Source organism: Nestor notabilis, unplaced genomic scaffold, assembly GCF_000696875.1.
Source record: "Nestor notabilis isolate BGI_N333 unplaced genomic scaffold, ASM69687v1 scaffold1254, whole genome shotgun sequence".
In the NCBI taxonomy this organism is placed as follows: domain Eukaryota; kingdom Metazoa; phylum Chordata; class Aves; order Psittaciformes; family Psittacidae; genus Nestor; species Nestor notabilis.
Genome location: NW_009926682.1, coordinates 1 through 17541, shown reverse-complemented (window position 1 = coordinate 17541; position 17541 = coordinate 1). Strand labels below are relative to the sequence as shown.

The 17541-nt window shown below is 38.8% G+C and overlaps 1 protein-coding gene across 1 annotated transcript; it reads right to left on the bottom strand.

Moving 5' to 3' along the window:
- Positions 1-6792: 6792 nt before the first annotated feature.
- Positions 6793-17075, bottom strand: MYBL1 (v-myb avian myeloblastosis viral oncogene homolog-like 1). The gene is made up of 11 exons (XM_010013643.1): positions 16896-17075; positions 16609-16683; positions 15860-15964; positions 15047-15277; positions 14383-14751; positions 13743-13885; positions 13214-13328; positions 11412-11528; positions 11219-11323; positions 9078-9257; positions 6793-7263 (listed from the first exon to the last, which is right to left on the bottom strand). The coding sequence occupies exons 1-11, from the start codon at positions 17040-17042 to the stop codon at positions 7135-7137; spliced, it is 1716 nt and encodes a 571-aa protein (XP_010011945.1). The 5' UTR covers positions 17043-17075; the 3' UTR covers positions 6793-7134.
- Between the last annotated feature and the right edge of the window lie 466 nt (positions 17076-17541).

Sequence of the window (17541 nt, the reverse complement as noted above, 5' to 3'; positions counted from 1 at the left end):
CTTGCCAGCCACACAGAGATGATGGCACTTGAGGGTGCCGCCGGTCCTGCTCGCTCAGCTCTAGAGATTTTAACTAAACTATCTTCTCCATCCTGCCACAGTCAGACCTTGCACGCTCATGGTGAATTTTCCTAACATTTTTAATTATCTGCACTTTGGAGTGTTTAAGCAGGGCTGGCTCCAAGCACCTTTGCAGAACATGCCTTTGCTATGAACGTGAGCAGTCTCTAGCAATAAAGTTTGCAGGAGGCCAAATCACAGTGGCTTGGGTTGGAAGGGACCAGGACTGCTGCCAATAGCTGGACCTGCTGCTGGCTGTCACCCCCAGAACTGAGCTGCAACAGGGTGACAACACGGGCTGGAATGGGAGTGCTCGTGCCACCTTTGTGGCAGAGCCGGGCACCCAACTGTGGGAAGCTGAACAGGATCAGAGGCTGCAGCTGCTTCTCCCCTGAAATTGCTCTTGCAACATTTCTCTTCTTACCTGGCTGTTACCTGCTCATTTAAAGCTGGAAATGAGAGAAACACAAGGGAGAGGAATGTGACACTAACCCATGCAGGGCCAGGCCAGGTTATAAACAGAGACCCCGATGAGTTCCAGGCAAAGATTAGGTGTAAAACTACTGACAGCGTCTGTTGTGAGCTGAACTGAGGCTCTGGACCTACAATCTCCTTTGAATATGATTTCCAGAGTTAGATCAAACTCTACAGCTATAGACAGACACATTGCTGAGGGCCATTCACTATATACATGAGCTGGGAACACCTCAGGTGCAAAGAAATTCCCCCTGCCATGTATTTACATCCATGTTTGCTACTGAGCCCCTGCTGAGGGATGGAACGAGGTGCCACCCGCTGCCACCAAGCTCTGCATAGGGAGAAGCATCAGCTGCCATCCAGCCCTGCACCGCAGCCAGCCCTGGCTCTTCTCTCTGGTGTCGGTGCCTCTCAGACCTTTGCTGTCTCCAGCTGCACCCCAAAAGTGTGACCTCGGGTGACCCAGGCCACGTTTGCCACTTTTCCCCAGCGGGCTGGATGTCGTGGTTCAAACCCAGCCGGCAACTTGGAACCACGCAGCCGCTCGCTCACTCCCCCCCTTTTCCTTCCTCCCCCCGCTCCCGGAGGGATGGGGAGGAGAATCGGAGGAATGTATCTCCCACGGGTTGAGATAACAGCACTCCAGTAACTAAGGTATAACACAAACCACTCCTGCTACCAATAATAATGATAAGGGATATAACAAGGGAAAAGGACCCAACCGCTCACCACCCGCCGACCGATACCCAGCCCGACCCGAGCAGCGATCTGGGCCTTCCGGGTAACTCCCCCCAGTTTCTATACTGGGCATGACGTGCTGTGGTATGGAATAGCCCTTTGGCCAGTTTGGGTCAGGTGTCCTGCCTCTGCTTCCTTCTGGCTTCCCCTCCTCTCTGGCAAAGCATGAGACTGAGAAAGTCCTTGGTCAGAGTAAACATTACTGAGCAACAACTAAAAACATCGGTGTTATCAGCATTGTTCCCAGACTGAAAGTCAAAAACACAGCACTGCACCAGCTACTAAGAAGGAGAAAAAATGACTGCTGTAGCTGAACCCAGGACACTGGACAAAAGCAATGGAAGATGTAATACGTTTTACACATTTGCCCAATGCAATTAGCGACAGGCTCTCAGTTGAGGGGCTGCATTGTCACACTCAGCTGGAGCCAGCTAAGCTGATTTGTCCGGGCTCGCAAAACTCCCCTTTCACAGGCCAGTGAGTTCGGTCAAAGGACAAACTGACAAGGTCCCATCTTGGCCCCAGCTGCCAAAAGGTCCACCCCCTCCACCTGGCCCTACACAGAGAGGGAAGTCTTGAAGTGCTGGGTTTCTTTCTCCCTTGGGCTCCCTGTTGGATGACCAGGTCTGTGCTGGAGGAGTTTCCAGGCTCCCTCTTTCTCTCATCTGGGCTGGAGTCCTCCCACCCCAGCCTGGCTTTGCCAAGTTGCTACAGCATCAGTGTTGCCAGCACTGCAGGCCAGTATTTGCCAACTGCACAATGTACGAACACAAGTGTAACCATTGCTTACTGCTGGCCAAGGAAAAAACACTTGCACGCTGGTAAGCACCAGCAAGCGCACAAAAGGAGTATGAACTCGGCAAACACAGGATGCTCCATACCCGGTCACTGCAAGTTCACTAAAGGACTGAAAAAAGGAGGGGGAGCAGGAGGGGAGAAGAAAAAACTCTCCTCTTCCCGCCAAAAATTATGCGGCAGCAGGTCCACAGAGTGTCTGCCAGATGACCCGCTTGTCACACTCATAATTGCTTCCCATCTGGTGTCTGGAGCACACAAAGCCTGGCCGTTTGCCAGTGCAGGACGACGCACAAACTGGCCTACTTCTGGTGACACAGGCCCTCCAGACACTGCCGATCCGCTCGATTCCGTATGGCTGAGGAGAACGTGGCATTCATTTGTAAATTGCCAGCGGCTGATTTATCCGCTCAGCCCAGCTAATGTGCTTCTCCTTTGCTGCAGGGTGCAGCCTGAGCTCCGATGCCAGGGCAAGTCCTCTCTGGCACCAAGTTGCCACAAACACACGTTTGACAGCATGAGAAGTAGGCAAAAAGAGATGCTGTTCTCTCATATGCCACATCATGCCAACTCATCCCTGCTCATACATGCAAACATCCCGAACTGCTCTGATTTAAAAAGCTGATTGCTTTCCCAAAGTTTGTCTTTCTACGTAACGTATATAAACAGAATGAACTATGCAATACAGCTCCTGCAAAGACTTTGGAGGCACTCTGTATCACTGCTTATGAGCATGGTTGTTCAATGAGCAGCTTTCTCTGGGTTTGCTTTGTCTGATTTATGGGTTTGTTTTATTGGGGGTTTGGGGATTTGGTTTGTTTGGGTTTTTTTATTTAATGCCTACTGGTGTACGAACTTAATACTCTCAGAAAACTAAGCAAGTATTTCTTAACCTATGGAATAGCTAACAACACACTGAAGAGTGCTCTAAAGCTCTGTTGGTTTTGCAACCACCAAACATAAGTTTTACAAGGAGTAACTAAGATCAAGCAACTGGCCAATAGTCAGCAAAGAAGTAAACGCTAAGCAAGCAGAATTCTCCCTCCCCAAAAGACAAAAGCACCCTTTCCCGTTGGAATAAGACACATATATCATTGCCATCCAGTACACAGGCCATCCCCATCTTGCTTGCACTAAGGCCATTAACATCCATCTTCTCTGTAATCAGAGGCTGTGGCAACACAGAAAAACAGAAGTCAGGTAAATAATCCAGAGGAGTCTCAAAAAATAAACTCAAAGAAACCCAAATTTCTGTAAAAGATAGGAGCAGACAGACAGAATTCCCTTTGCAGTAACAACTCTACCACTGGGGTGACCCAGTGCAACGGCAGGCACCATCAGAGGACTCCTTTCCATTCTGTTCCTCACAAAACACACAGCAATGATACAGAAAAGAAAATGAAATTAAAAGAGAAAACCAAAACACCAACACAGGCTGATCCTGAAGTATGCTGTATTACACATCTCTTACTCCAGATGCAAACAGAAGCTGCTCTGTGGAGGTTTCTTCATAACCATTAAAGTGGAATACAGTAATTATGAGCATTTGGATTTTTACCTTATACAAAAATGTAAGATTATATATAGAATCACAACATAGAATGGTTTAGATTGGAAGAGACCTTAAAGATAAGCCAGTTCCAAGACCCTTGCCATGGGCAGGGACACCTTCCACTAGAAACCCCATTCAACCTGGTCTTCACATCAGTTTTAGTCTGGTACAACTGCAGTAGAGTTATTTTCATGTAAAACCATAATAATGATGGTAGGAACTGGGCTTACTCTCACCAATCAATTCTTTAAAGACCATTTCTTCCAAGTAGAAGTCAGACCAGTCAGACCAGCTTCCAGTCTTCATATAATCAAACTTAGGGTTATAGTTCCTTTCAAGTTTGCCTTACTGGCTGTCCATCTGCTCTGCTTGCTTTCACTGAGCAAAGCTACCATAGAAAAATGAACTAGTCACATCATTAGACTTCACTTTCATCTGCCTACCCTTTGCCTCAATTTCAGATGTCAGCAGCCAGCCATGACCAGAATAAATGCTCTACAGCTGGCCCACCTTGCTTGTCCAAGCAATGGAAAACTTCACACATGCAAACACAAGGTCTGCACAATACTCATACAGTGGCCTGGCTGTGACAGCCCTAACCCCGGTAAACCCCCAGTAACACTCAGTTTGCTCGTACAACTTAAAGCTAGATGATACTAATTACCAGGACATATTTGTGAGGAACTGGCTTGTGTTAGTCCCTCTTTAACTTTTCCTTCAATAGATTATCTTAATTGTTTGCATTTATATTTTGTCACAAAACCGGGAAAGGCAATAGATGATATTGTCTACTGAATGTCCATGTTTCTAGCAAAGTAAGAGCGTCACAGTCGAACACTAATTCAGAGTAATACATGTTTGTTAGTACTAGTTGGGGGAGTAGGGGTATCATACTGCACAGCTTACACTTTCAGTTTGACATGCACATATAGATACATGTTGCTTTAATGAGCACCGAGTGTTTCAGTTCTCAAATAAAAGGCACTTACAGTAACCTGGTACATAGATGCTTTATTTCTGACATTAATATGGTCTGTATTGTATGTGAGATTCTCTTACATAAAAGAAAAGTTTGTAGTACAACAAAAACTAGGATAAACAAGGCATTTGTTGCACATTATGTCAAACCTTAAAACAAAAATATGGAGTAATATGTATTTAGGTTTCATGCAAGTTTGGCTGCTGCATGTACAATCTACTTATAAACTGAAAGAAATGCAAATGCACACAACATTCAAAAAGTAATAAAAGATGCCTGACATATGAAAGATTAAAACCTTCGTGCTAAAGCAACAAAGTAGGAGTTAACTGAACGATCCAACCAATACCAACACAAATTAATACTACTTACCATAAATCTATGCTTAAACTTGGTATAGGCAGTTTTGGTGATAGCACTTCTACTGAAATGTATCATCCAGATTCTAGATATTCACTCTCTTATAATGACTTATTTCATTTTTTGTGAATTAAGTGCTGCCTCCAGCATTTAATGTTGCTGTAAAATCCATTCTGGTAATGCACACCGAAATCTAGGACTGCCAAGAATTTCAATTGCCCCCTCTCAATCTTCTTAGGTGAGGAGTAATCCTGGCATGATGGGTATTTTCTGATCTCTTGTTTATACAGGATTCCCCCCCTTAAAATTTTGATATGAATTAAAAACTGCTAAAAATGTTTGTGCCTACTACTGTCATAGCCAGGCAAATATTTAATATCAAAAAGCTCCTAAAAATAAGGATTGTATAACCTTTGAGATGTTTAAAAAAAGTTTAATAACCCATTACCTTCCTTGTGCCACTCATCCCATGTTAAAATTCTCCCTTAATAAATTATTCTCTGCCATCTTCGATATTAAAGTGATAGGAATACTTTCCACACCCTGCATAGTACTGGTTGATCTCATAAAGTTAACTAGAGAACCTGACATCATTTTTGTAATTTTACATACAGTGCATATGATGCTCGCTCTTTCCATCTCTCATAGCAGCAAGCCGATTCTGCCACTATCTGTAGCAGCACACCCGGGAGTGGAGAGGAAGAGTGTTTGAATTATAAATAACTAAAACTACAGTGTACAAGTCTATTTACCTGTCAGTATTTGTTGATAGCACACCATTGTAACTTGCTCGAATTAACTACATATAAATCTCTACAACAAAAGCAAACCAAAACATTCCTTCAAAAACAAGAAAAGAGACATAAAGTAAGTGCAAATACCTAAAATAGGCAACTAAAGCAACTGTTGTGACCTGTATACCTTTAAATAAGGACAAAGATTTTTTATAAATAAAAGAATGTTCTCTTTGCTCTTCAAACATACAGTAAGTATATAATGGTCAAACTTAAGTGCAGATACAATTGTTCTGAGATCCAAGGTGCCAAGTTCCATTTTTTTTCTTTTTTTTTCTTTTTTTTTTCTTATATATATTTTAAATGCACTAGGTTTTAGTTCCTATGCAGGATGAAGTACTCCTGGGTCACCATTCCTTTCTAAACACAGTTAAACAAGGTACAGGAATAGTTGCTGTATAATACAGGTATACCTTGTAATTATTTTGTAGACCAACATGATTTAAGGGTTATAGTGCAATCTTTATGTAGATGTAACTTACAGGATAGATTCGTACACTTCACCACTGTAATTCTTCTGCTATGCCATACTTTAAACTTGTCCTTTTTTTGAATTTTAGCTGTTTTAACAGGAAACAACATTGGCTTCTAGACAACCTGCATACATATAAATATCTACATTTAAGCTTTAAAATGAAAATAAATTATAAAAACAGACTCCTTTCCAATTTACAAAATTTTCCCTGCTCCTACATACTGTACAATACATTCAACAATCATCTCATTTTGAGATTTATGAAGAAAATACTGATGCTTTACACTAAAACCTAATTCACCCCCCTCTGCCTACTTCTAGTACCATTTGCAAATAAATATATTTAACACTGTAGTTAATTTCATTGTTTTGCAGCATACCAAAAAAATTAGTAGTGCAACTTTCTATCCTTCCTTTATACTCCTTTTCATTGTGTTTCTTTATATACTAGGAAAATGCTACATAAGCAAAAGCACATTCAGTCATGTATGTTGCTCATTTGGAAACCAGTAACAACCTATACACCTACTCTATATTGAAAATGCACTAACAGAAAAAAGCAATGCAAGTCAGAAGAATAAATATGAAAATTGGCCTAAAAACTGTATGTAGCCAGTACTGCAATGTATTTTGCCATTCTTCATCATACTTTAGGGTGTTACTTTTTTTAATATTCAAGAAATTCATTGCAGAACTGGTTGTACTATCCTTTTGTAGAGAATATGAGAGCTTCATGTCTGTTCTTTGTCAGTCAAAAGAAGAAAGGAAGCTTTAAGGTAGCTTTAAGGTTTCCCTTGACAGACTGTCTCAAAGGAATGTCTTAATTCACAAGTACTGTGCTGGAATCGCCTTCACCATTCTGTGAGTTTCAATGGAAAGAGATGGTTGACAGTTGCAGTGACCATCACAGTATCAGAGCCCTTGAAGTGCTGTTGGTAGCTGTGTAAGTGCTAAGGTATCTTCTGGCTTGCTCAGTCACGATAAGCTGGTCTTCTGTTTTTCCATAAACAACTGCTTCCCATTCACAATTTGACTGCATAAAATAAAATTCAGTTAAAAAAATTCTTTTCACTAAAATACTTGAGAAATTCTCATATGACCTTTCAGAGTAATAATATATTGTCATGGCCTAGCAATACTGTATTTTACTGAGGAGGATTCAGTTCTACAAGACAAGACCTAAAACCTGTGACAGAGCTTCCTCTCCACTCCTTAACCCAGCACCCCAGCATCACATCTGTGTTAGGCTTTAAGTTCTAACACACAAAATGAAAAACACTCTTAAAAAGAGACTAGTTCAACAATTGACACATAAAAGGGAAGTTAGTTAATTAAGTCATCTTCTCTTTGGATATCTTCCCCTTTAAGTTCAGTTCAACAGGCAGAAAAATACATTACTGACAGCTGTCTGGAGACACCAAGGAAGGCAAAATGGTTTGGCAGCAAGAAAAGAATACTGTGAAGGACCTCACCAAATCAAAGAGGCAGCTGTGGCAAAAATGGTTGGATATTTTGGGAATACATTAGAAATAGCAAAGGAATTAGGAATAAAATTAATGAATGAAAGAATAATTGAGCCACTAGTCCTGCTTCTTCCATGAGGCAAACCCTCATGCACAGTTGCATGATTCCCTGAATCTCAAGCCAATTTGTAGCAGCTCTAAATTGGACCTGACACTAGCAGATTGTAGCATAATGAAGAATGTAATATTCTCTCCCTCCATCATTGAACTAGAAATTGATCCAAAGGATGAGTTCCATGTATAGATGCACAGAGAAAATTGGCCATTTGAGTTTCTCTAGAAATTTAGCAGGACTTGATTCACAGAAAGGACTCATGGTTAGAGAGGCCATTAGACTGAGCGGAAATTTCTCAGGGGAAAGAACAAGAAGAGAAACGTGGTTCAATGGGAATATTTGTGAATATAGTATGACTTAGCTCCCCTTTTAAGTACTGGCAAGAGCATAGTTCTGGGCCAGATAGATTTATTCATCTTTGCTGTAATTCACAGCAGTTAATTCCTTTTCTGGAGTATCATGATTAAATGGAGGTTCGTTCTTTCTTCTCATAAGAAAGGATCAGAAAGTAATATTGTGGCCCCTATTCTTAAAAATACATTGTTGTTAAAGCAGTTAAGTGGGACATGGAAGACCAGGCTCCAGGTGCCCTGCCTCTTTTTGTTCTTGTTGTTTGGGTTTTTCTAATTAATACAGAGCTGTAGATACTCTGAGAAGACACAAAAATTTTACATGTTAACTCCCTATGGGAAAAACTGGAAGAGGTACCAAGTCAGGTCAAAGAGAATCTCTCCCTAAACCTGGTGGGCAAGACACACACAGGGGAAAAATAGGTTCCACAGTTTTAACAGTACAGAAAATAGACAGAAGTACAAGAACAGGCACATTACAAGAACAATTACCAAATGGAACGCGTGGATGAACTCCACTTCATGAATCCCACTGAGCTTGTTATGAAGTAAGCACCAGCCAGATTTGAGAAACTTAGATGCTATAGAGGATTGGTTTGCACTGAGTCAAGTCTTCCTACTGCTAGACTTGGGTACTGAAACTTGTTTTGTAGGTCTATCCTATCCTCATTGTTTTCCCCCACATTTAAATCTGAGAGGTGACTCAGTAAAATATCAGGGTTGTATTTAAAGAGCTTAGCTATGAATAGACACTTTGTGGACAAATGACAAACAAGAAATAAGGATCATGGAACCACTGATCAAAACTAGATCACTGAATTGAACAATTCTATACATTAGTACAAGACAGAAACAAACAAACAAAAAAAGGTCTTTGTTAAGCTGAGAACAAAACTATCAGAGTTCTTTGCATCCAGACCTGAAAAGCTTTCTCCATTTTGACACTTTTTGAACCACATGCATTCATTTTCTTCTTAATTACTGCATTTGCTTTGTTTGCTGGATTTGTATCTTGGTTTTCTGGTGTCAGGTTACATCTGTTGTCATGTATTTCCAACAATGGTACCGTTAATAAAGATGTGGTATATGCATTTTCTGACTATTGACAAAAAAGAGGGTAGGAAAAAGGAATAATAAGTATTTAATAACAAAAAGAAAAAAAAAGTCTTCAACTGCTATGATCAGAGAAGCCAAAATGTAAGCAAAGCAAATATTATCAGAAAGACACTAGGAAAGAATCTGAAAAGAAAAAGTACATTATGTGAGGAACTAGCCTGGTCTATACTGGGATTCATAGTCAATACTGAGCACAGTAAAACAAGTAGCTGCTAGCATGATTTAGGCAGTACTGAGTAGACAGCTGCTTGCATGTAAAGGCGACTACAGCTGATTACACTTTGTTAAGAACAAGACTTGATAAAGCGGTAATTAAAGAACAGTTTTAAAGAAAGAAGCTTATCATTCATTTCTAGTATTACCCTTGTGAAAGTGAGCACAAGGAGACTGGAATAAAAAAAATGAAGCTCATATATCAGGAGGAGGAGTATCAGGAGGAAGAACTGCTTTAAGAACTGAAAGAAGCACTGGAATGACCATGCCAGAAAAGCTTTTACGCTGACAATATTTATATAAATAAATTAATCCAGCTTCATTATAGCAAAGCAGAAGAAAGGTATATGGCAATGTTAAGAGAGCAAAATTAGATGAGAGCACCAGTGGCATATGTATGTACTTGTTCACTTACAAAAACACCCTCACACTGCATTAAAATACCTTTACGTATTTATTCTACCTCAGACCTCACTCCTAACTTACTATCACATAGACACACAATTTCAATTTAAGGATTGGTCCGGTTTTAATTTTTAAAATCAGATACTAACACTATCTTTCCTGCTAAGACAGCATGTTCCTGTAGCACCTGCATCCCTCATTGAAGTGGAAGAAAAGCATTTTTTCGCCAGTCCACTGGCTTTAATATACCACACCATCATAGTGTATCTTGGTTTTACCTCAATAACCTGAACATCAGTGATACCTGTCACAGTATACCATGTCATAACAAGACATTACTAAGAACACCAGGTGTTATGTTTCTGTTTTGAATGCCTGCAGCAACGCTGCTCCTCCCAAGAGAGAGATGTTCTTGGAGGAAACGAGGAATTTCCACTAGGTGGCAGGGCACCTACCACCCAGCAGGCAGACACTTAGGTTTGGTAGAGTTTATGAGGCATTTAAGAAGGGAATTTAGAAAACCAGCTATAACAATCAGAAAGGAGTATGACTTAAGCACCTCTTCTTTTTAAGGACTTTGGCTCCTACCTCTTGCATATAGCTTTATAACTGATCAAGAGTCACAGACATTTACTCTTCCAGAATTAAATACATACATATATTAAGAACTAGTAAAATAAAGTTTTCCTATAAACTACAAGACTAATCTATTCAATCAGTCAACTGGGAAAATACTGGGGTGCTTTTTAAAGGAATGAGGGACCAAACCAGTCCCAGTTCTGAACTCCTGATGTCTTGGTTACTGAGGCGGAATTATTCAAATTCCTTTCAGGCAGAAGCAGCCCACAAACCTCATCTTCTACGTGCTTGGTATTTCTTGAAGTATTCCCCTAGTATGTGAAGCAGGAAAAGCTAAAACATGCTGCCTGCTATGCAAGTAGGTATCTTCAGAACATGTCTGCCAGGCTGTCAAGCATGCAAAACACAGGGGTAAATGTCATTTTCCTGGTGTATTACAGAGCTTCAGCATGCCATATATGCTAAAGGTTACAGGTAACCAGCATGGAAGCAGCTTTCCTATAACAGCAAATCTGAAAAGCATCCATATTACTTTACCAGTCCTGCTGTGGAGGCCTGAAAGGAAGAATTATGTACGAATTCAAGCCCAGTGTTTAAGTATTGCTTAAGTACTTCAAGTAGAACTTAAAACTGCAGGTGATTTTCTAGCCTCAATCCAAACACTTTATTTTGGTTGACAGAATGAAAGATACTCAGTTCTATACTAATATTGCTGCCAGTGATGCTCTTCAGTAGCTTAATACTTACCTGTACACCTAGACTACTATCTTCTATGAGGAGCTGAGCACCAACCTCTTCTTTTTCCCATGGATCTAGGACTAGTGATTTTCTGACTTTTTTAGAAGAGTTGTGCTGCAAGAAACATTTTGCAGAGAAAAATATTGTAAAATATAATTTAAAAGCAGTTATTTCCTATGTGAAATTATTATTGTAATGTTACCTCCTGTTTGCAGCTTTTATACACAGTGTCATCTTCCTCCTTGAGAAATATATCTGTTCCAGTTTCTTCTTTCAAAACTTCCCTAATGTCTTCCTCCAAGAAGGCAAGTGGTTGTGACTAAGTTAATTAAAATTGGAGGAGAAAATACAGGAAGTCTGTCAGTTGCTATTTTTTACTGTATTCTACTTTCAGCTCATGTAGGCCACAAAAGATACATTGCAAAATATAGCAAGAGATAAAAGGTTTTAAGCTATTGTAGTTAACAACTACAGATGAACATTTCAAGGCTATGAGGATTTTTTACTTCATTTTACTTCACCTTATTTCTAGCCAGATAAAACACATACATACACACAGTGCCTCAGAAAATGCAAGGCAGCATTGAAGAAGACATGCAAACTACTTGTTTGTATTTATTAGCAATGGTTATCCACTGACAAAAGGGATAAAAACATTTGATATATACTAAACATATATGTACATATACATGCATACCAACATAGTAAAAAACTGTACTATAAAAGTATGACCGTTGTTGAGAAAGGAATTTACACCAGTCTTAACACAAATCTTTGAATAAGACATTGATAGTCCTAAGTACAGTACAGAATCTCACAGAAGCCATACAGATGGCCCCTTTGTGTACCAACAGGAGAAGAATTCCCTTAAGCCCTCAAAATTTGATTTTGAACAGGAGGTTAATAGCGGACAGAAATAGGAATGCCAAACCACTCCATTTGCATAGTGAGAATCTATAGGGTAACACAGATGGTGCCAAGCCCTGTGGCAAACTCTGAGCTACCTTCTGTGTTTGCAAAAAAAGAAGTAGTCAATATATATTGGCTGGAATTTTTTCAGAATTTGAAAAGCATATGTCTACTGAATTCCAAAAGTTGTTATGCATTAACTTAGCTAGGCTAGGAAGAGAGCGAACACTGAATTCATTTGGAACAAACAAACAAAGTAACATTATCTATAGTCAACAACAAAAAAAAAAAACAGTTTTCCGTGACAGCCAGAAGAATCAGAGAAATCATGAATTGCTATATTAACATTTTGGGGTTTAGGTTGAAGAAAATCGTAGATGTCATTCAAGCAAGCCCCTAGGAAGGATAAAACAGTATTAAACATCTTCCCATCAAAAAAGTTCTCCAAATGCTAGCATGCTGTCATTTCAGCCCTACCACTGTAGAAGAACCAAAACCATAAAACAACTCAGTTCTTATATAGTCCACAGGATTGAAAGATAGTGCAGTTTTTCAAGTCAAATGTGAAAGTTGCTTAATATAGCAAGGTCAGACACATTCATCTGCACCAGTTTGCTCTATCTAAATTATCCTGTTGGAGGACTCACACCCATCCACTCTCTCACAATTTTTCTTTAGAAAAAAAACCCAAACCAAACCCCAAAACAGAATGCTTAAGTGTTAAAATTAAAATCTCAGCCAATGATGTTACCACCTTGTAAGAGGTAGTCTTAGCAAGGCTACGCAAACTTAAAAACAACCCAAAAATGCAGGACCAGTGTGTTCAAGATTACTATGGGTCAAATTATTGTGTGTACCAAATACTACTGAAAAAGACAATGCTCCATACTAGGCTGAAGGATACTAGTCTAACACAAAATCTGACACATTTTTGAATCACATTCTAGCTGTCCTCTAGGATAATCGGAATGTCACTGAAACAACAGCATTGTTGGAAAAATGCTTTCTAAGATCATGCTGTGGCTTATAGTAATTCAAAAACAAGAGGGCATTTAGACTTTAACAAAGAAGAAAATAAACAATGTCATCACATACCGTAAGTTTGAGAGGACCATACTTTTTTTCCTGAGCAGCCAAAGCATTTTTAAAAGGAGTTGGCGTCCTTGGTGTCGAACCCAAAAGAGATCTTCTAATTGTGGGAGTTCTAAAACTATTCAAGCATGGAAGTGTTCATACATGATTTTTAACATTGTACTTTATCAATAGTAATGTAATAAAATGAATCTAAAACACAGTTTAAAATAACTTAATTTACAGAACAGATATCACTGCAGTGAACCTGAAAGTATTAAGATCACCATAGCATTATCCCAGGTATAATTAACTTTAACTGGATTTTGTTCAGTATCTTAAAAAGGAGAAATTTTAACCAAGTACAAGTCACTTTCTTTTTTTCCTGTTAAGCTAAAAACAGGAAGCTGGTTTGTTTGTACACAAGTACTGAAATGTTAGGGATTTTAAAACTCATTCACAGTACACATATAGGCAGACTAATTTTTTAATGTTTAGAAAAATGCATTTTTATTTGAGCAACATCACCAGATGTTTAATGTAATAATCTTACCCCACATTTTCCTTTTGATCTTTTGGTGTCATTTCTTTGTGTAGAGGAGTCGTAATAAGAACTTTCTGCCCACAGATTGGAGTTGATGTAAATGCAGGATTTTCAAGGTTAAATTGTTCATTTCCAGAGCAAGTGTTGAAAAACTAATCATAAGAAAGAAAAAAAAACCTAAGCAACCATAAAGGACAAAACTTCACCACTGTAATGAGCAGTAAATTAAAAAAAAAAAAAATAATCTGAAAGACTTACTGAAAAACCCCAATAAATTCTTCTTAACGTATACTCCAAGACATTTGCAATGTTTATTGCCAAAACCCTGATTTTCTCCTTAAAATCCTTACCACTTAATTAGGTCACAGAGACAATAGGTCTCTAGCAACAATAATTTGCATAAGAAAGTGTGAACTGAGACATAAGTCGTCGCAACCCCTTTCCCACCCGCCCAGTTAGTCCTCAAAACAGAGGAAATACAGGTTATTTAACAATTTCTTTTGAATGTATCTACTCTTACACAGATGTTTTAAGAAGTTTTTTGACATATTTGTTTAGGCTACAGTATATAAGTAGGGAAGAAAGTACTTGTGATTTATAATCTACCCACTGCAGCGTTCATGTTCAGCCATATTAAGCATGAACTCACCTGTGACGGAGAAAATGGTAGTGTTTTCACTGGTGTATGCTTTAGTGCAACATTGATGACATCATTACACAAGCCATCATTGAGTTCATTAACCGGTGACTGCCCGACACGCAATCTCTTTTTCTTTCTTAGGATGGTAGGAGGAGTGCTGAATTTAGGTAAGTTTGGAGTTGACGGAAAAACCGCTTCTTCCTCGGTACTGATGCTACTTTGTTTTTTGCCATCAAGCACAACGCTGACATTATACTGGCACTCAGCAGCCCCTTCATTGTGTTGAATCCGCATAAGTTTTACTGGAGCTGGCTTGACAGGAGATGCAACAGCCTCTGAAAGCTCAAAACTGGTGACATCACTCCACACTACAGGATCCTAGGAGGCAAGATGCAAAACACCCAAACACTAGCATGCTTACCCAAGATTACTGCACAATGTCCAAGCCAGCCTAACAGCTCTCTACCTCCAGAAGCCATAGCCTGAATTATTCTCCCTGTATCTTTCACACAATCCTAAAACACTGAATAAACAAAATTCTTTTAAAACAAGTCATTCAGTATGGGTGGAACTACAGACTATACAAAATACAGTAATTTAAAAAGTATTTTACACATGTGTAAGTTTATATTCCTAATTTTTTATTTTTTATTTTTAATAAATACAGACTTACAGATTCAATAAGCTCCAGTGTCTCTTCAAATTCTGGAATGGTCTGTAGAGATGGTAACATTGTATTTGCTTCCACAGCCAAATACTTCGGTGGTGAATTCTGAACAGATGTGCCATGGGTCTCATCTATGCTGTAGAAATCACTTGTTTGTTCCCCAAGGCTATTTAGTGTATTAGACACACAATCTTCCATGATGAAACTTCCAGACCAACAAGGTAAGTTTCCAGCTTGCTAAAAAGTATGGAGAAACATGTTAATTTTATTCAACTTGAGAAGTTGAAAAGTCAATTATGTGACCACAGGGAGGGGAAAAAAAGTAGTATGTGGGAAGACTAAGCATAACTGTTGATTTTTGCTTTTTTCAGATACTAATTATCTGCTTGCATTAATGCAATTAGTCTTTTCCTTACATTAACATAATCAACATTCTCAAATTGTGTAAGATTTTTATCTTACCTCTCATTCTTAAATTATACATGTTTATACATTAGATACTTATGGGTTGTATTGGAAGCCACCTCTGATGCTAGCTTCTTGTGTTCCTGAACATCAATATATTACAAAGTCCTCTTCACTACAGAACACAGGTGCATGTTAAGATTAGGAACTGTATCACAGTTTAGAAACTGAACTAAAAATAATCTGCCTAAATTCTAATATATAGACTTCGTTTTACAACCCAACAGCCATAAGTTTGACTTTAGAAGGTGGGGTGAAAAAACACTACATAAAACCAAACACCCATTACTAAATTGATGAGGATTAACCTCAGGAAAGCATATTCAAATATTTAGAGAAATTTACAGTCCTTACAGAGGACGCTCGTTTTCTTCTGATTTCACTCTCTGCTGACATAAGTAGCAATTCAAGTTCCTTTATTTTCTTTTCTTTATCAGGATCGTCATCAATAAGTGACTGCTGAAATAATTAAGAAAGAAGGCATTACTGTTTTCTCCTCCAACAGTTCACTGTAAACATTTGACATTATAACACAGCTCAGTTTTAACAGAAATCCACAAATAGCAGGCACAGAACTCTTTAAGCGGTATCATATTTTGTAGTACAGCAGCCACTTGCAAGTGGAACAACTCCAGCAATTACCAGGAGATAGATCTGATGTTTAAGTGGTATACAAGCTAATAACTTAACAGGTTGCTAATATGACCTGTAAATGCTCAGTGGGCTGTAACACTTTTTAACCAAAAGTCACTCAGTTCTGACTTTAATAGGAGGAATAACATCAGCATCTTGGTAGATGTGCTTTCATACGCTTTTTAGAATTCCGAGTTATCAACCCTCACCAATTGTGCAAAAAAGTGTTTCAAATCAGCATTTGCTGACCAAACATCTACACAAGCAATCTTACCACTGTTATCCAAAATTAACTAACTGGTTTTGGTTCATTGGTTTGTTTGTAAGCCCCTTAAAACTTTCTACTATTGCAACAAACATAGGTAAGTGAAGACACACGCCATGAGTTTCAAAATTAGTATACTCCCCAGTTTAGAGAGGACTTCAAGATGTACATTCTCTTCATTTTACAATGTGTGTTAACACTTTACCTGAGCTAAGTTGGAAGAAGCTGAAGTATGTTCTAGACAGCTGCCTTCTGGTGAGGCATACTGGTATGCTGGAATCTAGAAAGACATAACTCATTTTACAATCCCTGAAAAAGGATATAAAATTATCTCTACTGTACATAAACTATTTATTATGGTTTCCAAAGCCTAAATTACCACAATACCACAAAAATGCTCAAGTCTTTATTCTTTCAGATTTGTTTCTTTTTCCAAACCCAGTAAATAATTTGAAACTGGTAAATATTAATTATTCTGCATTTTGAACTTACATGTGTCTGAACAGGTATGTAAAATTGATTCTGAGTGTGCAAGTGCTCCATAGTCAGACAATGTTGGGGCTGAAGTTTGGATGAGCTCTCTCCTTCAGACTTTATACCTTCTTGCAAATATCCTTCCTGTTCCACCTTTCTTCGCATTGTTGAATTCCAGTGATTTTTAATCGAATTATCAGTCCTAAAATGAAAGTGTACAACAGTGACTGATTTCCATATCTTGAAGTTTAAAATATGGCATAATTTATAGGGTTTGTACAGTAGGTTAATCTGAAGCCACAAATACAGAAAGCTCCAGCAGCTTTGACTGAAAGTTTTATTATCAGCAGAGTTTTGGCATAATTACTAGAAAGCTACTCACACTTCCTTCTACTGAATTTCAAGTCTGCAGGAAATTGACAGTAGCAAAAGAGAAAGCCTTGGTTCTGGCTATTATCATGGGTGAGAACCTTTTTTCTTGGATGCTTGGACCAACCATGTGTTCTCTGTCACTACATTATTTATCCTCTGCTACAAATCTGCAGAACATGAAGCTAAGACAATCACCCTACTGTCCCACAGTACAATAACGGCATTGTAGCTAGCATGGGCCACTACTGGAAGACCTCTCTTCCAAAAATAAATAAATAAATAAATAAATAAA

What these genes read in the sequence shown, in the direction of transcription:
- MYBL1 (XM_010013643.1), bottom strand. Translation starts at nt 17,042, where the DNA reads ATGCGAAGAAAGGTGGAACAGGAAGGATATTTGCAAGAAGGTATAAAG. An exon ending in ATGGTCCTCTCAAACTTACG is followed by an intron (nt 11,529 to 13,213) that starts GTATGTGATGAC and finishes TAATTAACTTAG; the next exon opens with TCACAACCACTTGCCTTCTT. An exon ending in ATAGTAGTCTAGGTGTACAG is followed by an intron (nt 9,258 to 11,218) that starts GTAAGTATTAAG and finishes TTTTGTCAATAG; the next exon opens with TCAGAAAATGCATATACCAC.